At 40.2% G+C, this 11,644-nt stretch overlaps 1 protein-coding gene across 1 annotated transcript; it reads right to left on the bottom strand.

Annotated features, from left to right (window-relative positions):
• Positions 1–3,300: 3,300 nt before the first annotated feature.
• Positions 3,301–3,897, bottom strand: LOC145980884 (protein GVQW3-like). Its single transcript, XM_083113968.1, has one exon. The coding sequence runs from the start codon at positions 3,895–3,897 to the stop codon at positions 3,301–3,303; it is 597 nt and encodes a 198-aa protein (XP_082970094.1).
• Between the last annotated feature and the right edge of the window lie 7,747 nt (positions 3,898–11,644).

The following is an 11,644-nucleotide window of genomic DNA, read 5'->3' on the forward strand; positions in this document are numbered from 1 at the left end:
GAGGCTTCCCAGATAAACAATCTTCTCTAGCGCTCCTAAAGCCTCGTTTACACGATGCTAGTTTCGCAGTGGGCAGTGTAGAACCGTCAGACAGGCTCTGAACTGGCTGTAGATGTGTTGTTATAGTGAACCATATTGATGGTGACGTCAAGAGCAAACAACTTAGAAAAATTGAGGTCAAACAAGCTCGTTGCGTGATCTTTCTCTATGTAGAACATGGATCGTCTCACTCTGATGGCACCAACACCGATTATTTCGAAGTTCAGATGAACGAGATCAATTTTAATCCACTCTAAATGAACTTGGTTTAAAGATTTGCATTGCACCAACGAAAAACGACGTTCAGGAGATTCCGTTCAACTGATCCGATATTAATTTGTAAGGCTATACCTGATTGGCTGGCTAAAACAAATGAAAATGAAGAACCCCATAGAGTAATGTGATGTGTTAAAGTATCAACATGTAGGAGAAGGCTGCAAAGTTCTCTGAATTTGAGAGATGTACTAATCAACCTTGTCAATACGTACAAGGATGTAGTGGAGTGTAAAATAATAATAATATTAAAAAAGAACTGACGGCACAACACAAAAGGAGAAGGAGAAAGCATGGAACCTTCTTCTACGGGACTTTAATGCCTTACGAAATGCATTCGATTTTGAGAGAAAAGTGTATGCTGAACCTCGCCCGCTCAAATAAAGATATATTATTATTATTTCTATTATTACTGTACTGTGGTAAGTATTTGAACTTTTCATTTCGTAATTCTTATATATTTATATTGTCGTGTTGTGTAAATAGCCAGTAACATGTATTTTCGTAAATTTATACAATCATATTTCAAAAACACCATGTAGCAATATCGTAAACATTGCTGTGTTCTATTTTACCTTGCACGTAATATATGACATTTATATATGTTTTGTGTTCTGGGATAGAAAGTACATTACGACTTTGCACCAAAAACTACAAATTAGTATTATTATTATTTTGGCAGTTTTTATTGTACACAGTTCTCCAATTATCAGCATTGTACATCCAACATCTCTAGCGTTTGTACACCCTCGATATCACTTTCCGCTCTTCTTATATTAAAAAAAACAACTGCCTGCAGTGGAAGCGTCAGTATCGTGAACCAGGATCAGACACCAAAACGGTGGCGAATGGCCGATCAGAAGATAAACTCGTTTCGATGTTCCTAGATCGCGATCAAGTGTTGAACCGTCTTCGTGCAATGGAATTTTCCAGTGATCCTTTCCCGATCCGAGTTTAACATTTGATCTTCATTCGTGCACACGGCCATTAGTCGTATAGAAGAGATTTTAGTTGATATTTAACGTCGCTTTTCTTCCGATTTTGGCTAATCGCGACGATGAGGATGAGTGATGCGCATGGGGGGCAAGAGGGGCCACTTACGCCTCCTAATACTATCATTTAGGAATTAAGTGTAGATAAATCTTATTACCGTTATTAAAGAACATTATTCTCTTTAAAAAATAAAGTATTTTTAAGACGACGAAAGTTCCAAGAAACTACGGCGGGCTTATTTCGTATATAATTGGACTATCTCACTTCGTTCTCCAGCAAATTACTTATTATTAAGACTCACGTATTTTATTTGTTACCTAATTCTGTTACAGCTATGTGGTTGCACAATAAATTGGTCACACATTTGAAATGAATAGTTGTTTGAATCTGCTGTACGAAATCACGTTTATATGTGAATTAGTCTGATACACAGAGAAGGACAATAAAGCGGAACAGGGAACTTTTGTGCCGCGCAAACTGGAATTCTTCTAATAGACTGATTTTCGGTGGATCCGGACACACACTATATACGCCCCTGTTTAGTACCATCAATGCAATACAACAGTGCGATGGAATGAGTTTTTCCTTTCTACGACTGAACTTTCATCAAACTTTTTGCTCCTCTTAATCAGAGGGTCTGCGCACGGCTATGGTGATGATATGATGAAATTGATGAAGGGACACTCACAACGAACACTCATGCCCGGGGTAGGATTCGAATCCGGGACCCCTGACGTTATAGGCGAGGTAGACAACGCGTAATTACGGGTCGTTCAATATATAAGTTTCCGTATGCTGTAAAAAAAATGATTTTTAAGATACATTAGAAAACTATACATACATGTGTAGGAGGATGCTTCCTCACTTCTCCACATAATCCCCATATATATTCAGGCATTTGTTCCACCAATTTGTCCATACCCTTTGCAAGAAAATCACGGCTCTGGCTATTGAGCACTATTCTCACATTCCGCTTCACTCCTTCATCTGTTTCGAAACGGTAACCTTGCAATTCAGACTTTAACACCGGAAAAATATGGAAATCACTCAGCGCTAAATCGGGGCTGTATGGAGGGTGGGGCAGCCGTTCCCACCCCAATTCTTCAATTTTGTGTTGTGTTTGCACTGATGAGTGGGGACGAGCGTTATCGTCAAGAAGAATGACACCAGCTGACAGGAGACCTGGTCGCTTATGTCGAACTGCGTTTTTCAGTTTATCCAATGTTTGACAATAACAGTCAGCATTAATTGTTCTTCCTCGTTAAAAAAAAGTCCATAAGCAGAACGCCCTTAGCATCCATGCTTCTGAACTCCATATGACGCGAGCCCGCGCATGCACCTTCACGTCTGATAACGAATCGATTGTTGTTCCTTGTAGACGAAGGATGGCGCTTGTCAACCATGTGCATCTTTTTAATGGCTTTGCTTTATATTACAATATTTTATAGCACAGGGAAACTTATATATTGAACGTCCCTAGTATTTTTCTTTATACGAGAATGTCCCATAAGTAGCAAGCCTAACCTAAAAGGGAACAGGAAAGCATAGCACAATAGCAACCTATTTTTCTACGTAGTCTCCCTGCAGGTCCACAAACTTTTGCCAACGCTTCTGCAGTGCTTATATCCCGGTCTCATAAAAGCTTTCCTCAAGGCTTGCAAAATAGTCACCCACAGCACTGATGACGTCATCATCACACTGATAATGCACAGCGCCAAAAGCTTTTTTCAGTTAGGAAAGAGATGAAAGTCTGACGGAGCAAGATCGGGTGAATAAGGGGGATGTTACAACAATTCGAACCCACAATCACGAATGGTTGCCATCGCAACAAGCGATGTGTGAACATGTGCATTGTCGTGATGCAGAATCGCCCCTTTAGAGAGTTTTCTCCGTCGCTTAGTCTTCAAAACACCCCGTAATTGCCTCACCAGGGAAGCATAATGCTCTCCGCTCATGGTGTTTCCCTATCGGAGATGATCAACCAACAAAACACCCTTAGAGTCCCAGAAGACTGTCGTCATCACTTTCCCAGCAGAGGGTCCGGACTTTGCCTTCTTTGGGGTGGGCGGAGCTAGGGTGTTTCCACTGTTTTGGCTCCGGTACATAGTGATAAGCCCAGGTTTCGTCAACAGTCACAAGTCGTTCAACAAATTCGCCTGGTTCGGCCTGGAACAGCTCAAGATATCGTTCCGAGATCATGCGTCTTGTCAACTTTTGTTCACTTGTCAGAAGTTTTGGAACCCAACGTGCAGAAAACTTTTTCATCCCCAACTGGTCATGCACAATGCGCTGCACTGTTGATTTTGACATCTTCAGTTCCTCTGCAATATATCGCACAGTCATACGTTTGTCTGCAAGAATAATCTTGTGCACTTTCTCTACATTTCCTTGTGTCTCCACTGGCCTGCCTGGGCGAGAGTCATCCTCCACACTCACTCTCACCCGCTTAAATTGGGCTACCCATCTCTTCACTGTGGCAGAGGATGGAGCATCCTCTCCTAATGTTGTCACAATATCCTCATGGATTTCCTTGGGACTCAACCTCATTCTCAACACATACTTGATCACTGCTCGTATCTCTTCTCTCTTCATTTTTCTGGCGTTACCCACTTAGCACACTTCTAGCTCCTGCCAAGAAGAATAGGATGGTTAGAACTGGACACCGCTTTGCATATAGACTTACAAAGAATTGCTATTTCAAATCCCCAAATTAATTTCAGATTGAACTATGGGAAGCCTATCAGGGTCACTACTTATGGGACACCCCTCGTATAACAGAAAATTTGCACTTATGTTTATCGCATGGAAATATGTGTTACTGGTGGATTTTTACATTATAGCTAAACATACACAAAAATTATAACTTTTGTGATAAAAACACAGGGATGAGCTTGCAAGTTTTCAAATATTCCTTTATTTTTCAATACATTTTATAACAGTGACAGGGATAGTGAGATATCCTTCTTCTTATCAAAGATTTCCAACATTACATTAAAACAGTTAGCGTTATGTGGCAGTCACATATTTATGTCACCAGTACTATGACACTCCTCTTTTCATCATTAATGAAAATAACCAAAATTAGCAATTCTTGAAAACGGGGGTGCATTTCTCCTTCTGAGAGGGAGGGGAGGGGGGTTCAAAATTGACCTCTACACAGTATCTGTTCCTCGCAACGTTTGGAAGAACATGCGCGTATTGCGACCAAGCACTTCCATCTTTTCTTATCGGACTCAGGAGGACATGCGAAGTCCGGAAACGAGGCTCCTGCGAGATGTTTCGAAATTTTTAGATTTTTTCGTCTTCTTCTACGAAACGAGGAGAAAAAAGTTACGACCTCTCTTCTTCCCACAAATTTAATTTGGAAACCTCAGGTCGCCCGGGAAACTTAATTTATTTCCTGAATCACAACGTCCTGAGGGGAACGGGGACGACTTCTACGAATTCAATAAAGAAAAAGGAGAAATGAAATATGAAGTGGCAAGGAGACACAATAGCAGGAAAGGAAGCAATTGTATCCTCCCAGGCTCTTAAAAAAAGTTGATATTGTGGTCCAGAGATGGCGCTTGCAAATATATTCTAACAAAAATAGATGCTTCATCTGCTTTGGTAGCAAACAGGTTATGAATTTCGGATTTCATAATGTTTGTTTATTTTTAGTAAAAAGATGAAAGCAACTTCACGCAAAATGTATTCGGTTAGTACTAGAGAGAGATTATTTCCGTAACATCTTTGGCTGATATGAATTTGAAGCATCGGAACGAGTCACAACTCTCAAAGCAGCCAATTAACCAAGTGAGCCGCTGACGTCATCTCACCCAGAACCTATCACTAAGCCCGTTGTTCAGGTTCTACACGCCCACTAGGCTCGCTAGACAGATTTGCTTAGTTCGCTGGAGATTCGAGTGGTGAGATTGAAGCGATATTTTACAACAAAAAAATGTTTTGTGTGACTTACAGGCCGTAAGTTGCAGTAACTATTGTTCTTGTTGTTGTTGTTATTATTATTATTATTATTTTAATGTACCCTTCGGCACGTAAAACATGAATCAGAAGAATCATGAAGGACAGCAGATTAAGTGGACTCTGACTGATTGATATCTGTGCTTGTGACAATTACAAGAAGACAAGGAATTATTCATCAACAAAGTGATAGATGTTTATGGAGAGGAAGAAAGGCGAACCAAATTTCTAGCTACATAGTAGACTCGAGTCTGAACTTGTACACAACACCAAAGTACAATTCAATTTGAATTTTATGATTTGCAAAGAGTAACTAATAATAATATTAGGCGCATCCAGAAAGTAAGTTTCCCACTCGCCCACAAGTGGCAGGTCATGCGTATTGAAACCGGTTTTGCGCATGCGTGAGAGGCACATGCCCTGACTAGTGAATGTCCTAGAAGACGCCTCCCGAAAGTATTCAGTAGCGTCGCGGCAGCGATGAAACATGGCGGCTCTTATTCCATCTCCCGCCGCGAGCGAGGTTCGTTCGGTGATCAAGTTCTTGAACGCACAAAACATACAGCCGATCGAAATTCATCGTCAGCTGTGCCACGTGTATGGGCCAGACGTCATGAACAAGCAGATGGTGCGTCGTTGGTGCAGGACATTTGCTGAAGGCCGGCAAAATGTGCATGACGACGAGCGCAGTGGGCGGCCATCGGCCGTTATGGACGAGCGTGTGGAGCAGGTGCAGCAGCGTATATTGGAGGATCGTCGCGTCACGATCACGGAACTCAGCAGCCATTTCCCGCACATTTCTCGGTCGTTGTTGCACGACATTGTTACTAAACGCCTCTTGTTCCGGAAATTGTTTGCCCGGTGGGTGCCGAAACAACTGACGCCAGAACACAAAGGAAAACGCTTGGGCACGGCGCTGACATTTCTGCAGCCTTACCATGATGATGACGATTTTCTCAACCGGATCATCACAGGGGATGAAACGTGTGTTGCATACATCACCCCAAAAAGCAAGCAGCAGTTCATGCATTGGCGTCACAGTGGATCTTCATGCAGGACGAAGTTCAAACAAACTGTGTCGCCCCGAAAAGTGATGTGAACGGTGTTCTGGGACAGACAAGGCATTCTGTTCATCGAGTTTCTGTCCAGAGGTGAGACTGTGAACGCTAACCGTTACTGTGAAACACTGGGGACATTGCGACGAGCCATTCAGAATAAGCGACGCGGTAAGCTCAGTGTCGGGGTGATCTTGCTGCACGACAATGCGAAGCCGCATATGGCTAGGCGCACTGCAGCCCTTCTAGACAGGTTCTGTTGGGAGGTGTTCGATCATCCATCGTACAGCCCGGATCTCGCTCCCAGTGATTACCATCTGTTCTTGCACCTGAAAAAGTTCCTGTCCGGTCAACATTTTTTCACAGCGACGTAGAGGTTCAGACGGCTGTCACACAGTGGTTCGGCACCTAGGCGGCAGACTTCTACGACGCAGGTATAAAGAAGTTCGTCCCACGCTATGACAAGTGCCTGAATTCCGGCTGGAATTATGTTGACAAGTAACTGGATAAGTGCTATATCTGTGGAAATAAATCATTGAATGAAATAATGTTTCCTTTTTGTGCACGACCCCAGGGAAACTTACTTTCTGGATGCGCCTAATAATAACAACAAAAATAATACCAGTAATAATAACAGTAATAATAGCAATAATAATAATATTACTAATAATAATAAAAGTTTCTAGGACTTTGCCCCCCCTTGAGGAAAAATCCTGCGGGCGTCCTTTCTCTATACCCAATCATATCAGTACAATTTATACTCATTTTACAGTCACAGTACATTTCTGGGTTCTAAAGAAACCCATTCAAAACCATGGCATTGTTACAACAATCAAACAAGCGAAAAATGAACAGAAAAAGCAACAACTATTATTATCATTATTATTTTATTATGTCCCTGTATGAAATACAACCTACCTTAATTGTCACATTTAGCAATAAAGGCTCCAATTGTTACGGGATAGAGAAATAAAAACATTATTGGGAATTTGCACGGGGCTTACTCGATACTTCGAAATCTCAAGAGATATTCAATCAAACATCTAGATCAGGGTTTCTCAACCTGGGGGTCGCGAAGGGAGGCGAAAAAGATAAATGTAATTAGAGTCTAGTAGCGGAATGAATATTTTTTTTAATTATTTTGAATTTAGTTTGATAAAGATATTTTTATTTCTATACTTATGATTAAATATAGCAAAAAATATTAAACATTTTTTTAAAGATGAGGAACCGTTTAAAAAACAATTCAAATAAAAGAGGTATGAAACTAGTGAATACTACATATTGAAATACAAGAAAAATACAAAAACAACAAAAACTGCATATTGAAATACAAAGCAACATGAAGGCTAGTGTGAAACCTGAGCCTGGTGTGATTTCACTAGTGTGGCACAATGGGTCAAGAGAGATTGAACAATTTAATGATCTTATACTCAGAGTCAGATGTTGTTAAACAAATTAACTTAGACGATTTGATTGATGTGTACAGTTTGAAGAATGAAAAACGTAGAATGAGTTTGTGTTGAGTCAACAGTTATTGTTGAGGCATCAAAAGAACTTTTCAATTTAATTTTTCTAAAATTTCTGAAGCTTACTATTGTACCGTAACTTTTTTAAAGTAATATGAGAATTGTATCAATAAAAAAATAATGAAATGCAAAATGCAATAATCGTACTGTTTTGCTCCATTTAAAACTGACAACCAATGTACTAATTAATATTTGTTTATTTAAGCAAGGAAATTTAACATTTTGAAGGCCTAAAACTCAGTGTTTTTAAGTTGTTGTTTTTTTTAATTTCCGGCGGAAGGCCTCCGGACCCCTTATAAACTATGGGATATTCAATAACCCCCAGGTACATCATATGCTTCTCCCAGTCTCTGCCCCCCCCCCCAAAGCAAAAGCTCAAACTCCGCCCATGGTCATTACATTTCAACTACAGTTGAAAAAACTTGCTTGAACAATAAATAACCCGGAACGGGAAGGTAAAAAGTCTTTAAGAATGGTAAACCTAAACATTGTTTTGGAGAAGCGTTGAGGTTGCAGCAGCTATATTTGTAAACAATTGAAAATGTATTATTTTCTCGGCTATGCCGAGGTAATTACAAAGGCTAAGCACCAATTCGCAATAGCTGACCTGTGTTTGTTAATAAATCAATGATTTCGTCGACAATTGGAAAGAGATTGGTTTCGTTTTGGATCCTTAGTTGTTCTTTGCAGAGTTGTATATGTGCTTACACACATAAACGCTTATTACAAACCAAAAAAATACATATGGGGGTTGCTGGCAAGAGGATGTGATGAAAGTGGGTCGTGAAAGGAAATAGGTTGAGAACCACTGATCTAGATCATACTAGACTCACTGAAGTTAAGGTCAAATTACATAACTATAAACGGAATGAAAGTAGAAGATATTCACATTGTAGCAGTACTTTTTGGACACTTTTGCCCCCGCACTATGCTAAACCTTATGTAACAATGGAAAGAAAACAATCCTTGGCACCCTAGTTTGGCACTTTGCCCCCTCAGTTTTGGAACCCCATCACCGCCACTGCTTGCTAAAGTACTTTCCTTTTTACAGTTAGGCCTATTTTGTTAATTAAAATACAGAATTATTCATTGCTGCTGCGAATGCATTTTATGCCAATAACTTTCCTACTACAATTGTTCCCAGAATAATGAGCTGCATGGAATCCAGCATGAGTCGAAGCTGACGTGTTTTCTAAGAAGAAGAAGAACTTGAAAACTGTTCGTGAGTTCTTCATTGTTTGTAGAAATTATTTCCTTCATGCGTCCAAAGAAAATTTTTCAAATAACTTTCCTCGTCCCGCTCCCTAAAGAGTTTCAATCTACTTCAATTCCATTGTGGCAATCCCATACTTCGCTTGTTACAGACATAATGACAATGAAATCTCGAGGAAGAAAGAAGAATTGCTATTGGTTTTCTTCTAAGATTACATTCTTCCCTTTTAAGTTTCAAGTTGTTAATCCTTGTCTGGTACAGTCGCCAGTCGAAGCCGGTTGAAGTTTCATAAAAGAAAGAACTTGGAGTTAGAATCTGGCACCACTGGCTGAGTCACTTTCACAGTTCATTTGTCAGCATTGGTCTGCTAATAACTCTCTCGTATTTCTAAACCAGAAGGCTGCAGCAAAATATGTCTTCTATCTGTGGGACTTTCTTTCCTGTTTATGGACGATAATGTACGTACCTATAGGGCGGATCTTATTAACGAGTCCCTGAAATCTGAAGATATCCGGCGCATAGACTGACCAGCAAGTTCCCCTGATCTGAACCCAATAGAACATGTATGGGATATGCTCAGGCGACGCATTACAGGACGGTATCCCACCGCCATTCTCCCCCTCCAGAGCTGCGTACAGCATTGTTGCAGGAGTGAGATGCCTTTCTTCGGAAACAGCTCAATACTTTTTGCCCGCAGTAAATACCACTATTTGTCCCGTTTTATAAAAATCTAGGAGTTAGGTTGAAAATCAAGTCTAAATTTGAGAGACATATTATGTTAAAAACAATGTTGATGAAATTTTTAACCTAGCGTCATGGCTATACCGTGGCAAAACAGTTACAGATCTACTGTTTCAAGCACTTCATAACAGTCAAAATGTTCCGTTGTCGTCGACAATGTTCGAGCAGACAGTTGTACTGATTTGTGTGTGTTCCTATACTACTAGAGCAAATGACGTGCAGACAGTTGTACTGCTTTGTGTGTGTTCGTATACTTCTAGAGCAAATGACGAGTAGACAGTTGTACTGCTTTGTGTGTGTTCCTATACTTCTAGAGCAAATGACGAGCAGACATTTGTACTGCTTTGTGTTTGTTCCTATACTTCTAGAGCAAATGACGAGCAGACAGTTGTACTGCTTTGTGTGTGATCCTATACTTCTAGAGCAAATGACGAGCAGACAGTTGTACTGATTTGTGTGTGTTAATATACTTCTAGAGAAAAATGACGAGGTGACAGTTGTACTGCTTTGTGTGTGTTCCTATACTTCTAGAGCAAATGACGAGGTGACAGTTGTACTGCTTTGTGTGTGTTCCTATACTTCTAGAGCAAATGACGTGCAGACAGTTGTACTGATTTGTGTGTGTTCCTATACTTCTAGAGGAAATGACAAGCAGACAGTTGTACTGATTTGTGTGTGTTCCTATACTACTAGAGAAAAATGACGAGGTGACAGTTGTACTGCTTTGTGTGTGTTCCTATACTTCCAGAGCAAATGAATTGGCATGGCCAAGAAGCGTACGTGAAGTTTCAATACAAACCTGCAACAAGAATTTGAATTCCTGCATTTTGACACAAACTGAACCAACAAATCTCGTGTTGTGTGTCAGATATATGGGGAGTTTTATGAACTGTTGGTGAAGAATAAAGTTGTTCTCAAGAAGAAAGAGATTGATTCTTCTGATGAATACTTCTGGCATTCCTTAACTTCAGCGTCGGGCTAACATCAAAGGTTGATCGGAAGGGAGCAGAAAACTATGTAAATCATACCGAAATTATAGTACTGAATACCTTTTGGTAACGGGAGATCATATTTCATTTATTGTTTATGATATACATACCATTTATGTGATCCATACTTTAATAACAATAATTTTATAATTAGCACTAATCGATTTTTCAGAAAGTGTGGGGGAGCGGGTAAACTGACCTTCTTGGGATGTTTCGTTTTTGGGTCAAAATATTATGGTCACCCTATTAATATTTCTGTGGAGCATTCAAATTTGCCTTTGTGCGGAGACGTACCAATCACCGTGACTCTACCTTTGCCGGTTCAATTTTTACAATTGATTTCCGCTACGATTGTTGGTTTCTTGTTTTGGGTGTACTATGTGGAAGGTCAGCCCTTACTTACTTACAAGTTCATAGAATTTATTTTCCTTTGTCAAAGTCGCACTTAGTCGCTTGCTTGGCGTGGTGAAGGAGAGAACCGTGCCCCTGAGGTAAATGTCACTGGCTAGGATGTTCTTCCTTTTTTAGTGTATTAGTGTGTGTGTGTGTGTTAGAGCCACTGGACAAGGCTAAAGAAAACGGCAACACTGCAAAGACACAAGGGACGTTTTGGCGTCTTTGGGGGACGAGGCAGTGTTGCCACAATCTGAAGGCACAATTTCCCTTTCCAAGGGGCAAAATTTCCCTTTTAGGACCATTTTTTTCCTTCACCTAAACAAATATAATAATAATAATAATTATTATTATTATTATCATTAGCAGTGGTAGTAGTAGTAGTAGTAGTAGCAGCAGCAGCAGCAGTAGTAAAATTTCCGTTGGTCCATGATCGTATGAATAAAGAATGTTACA

Source organism: Lepisma saccharinum, chromosome 28 (genome assembly GCF_977018435.1).
Source record: "Lepisma saccharinum chromosome 28, izLepSacc3.1, whole genome shotgun sequence".
In the NCBI taxonomy this organism is placed as follows: domain Eukaryota; kingdom Metazoa; phylum Arthropoda; class Insecta; order Zygentoma; family Lepismatidae; genus Lepisma; species Lepisma saccharinum.

Bases quoted from the DNA above. Each gene is read 5' to 3' on its own strand.
- LOC145980884 (XM_083113968.1), bottom strand. From the start codon at position 3,897: ATGAAGAGAGAAGAGATACGAGCAGTGATCAAGTATGTGTTGAGAATG.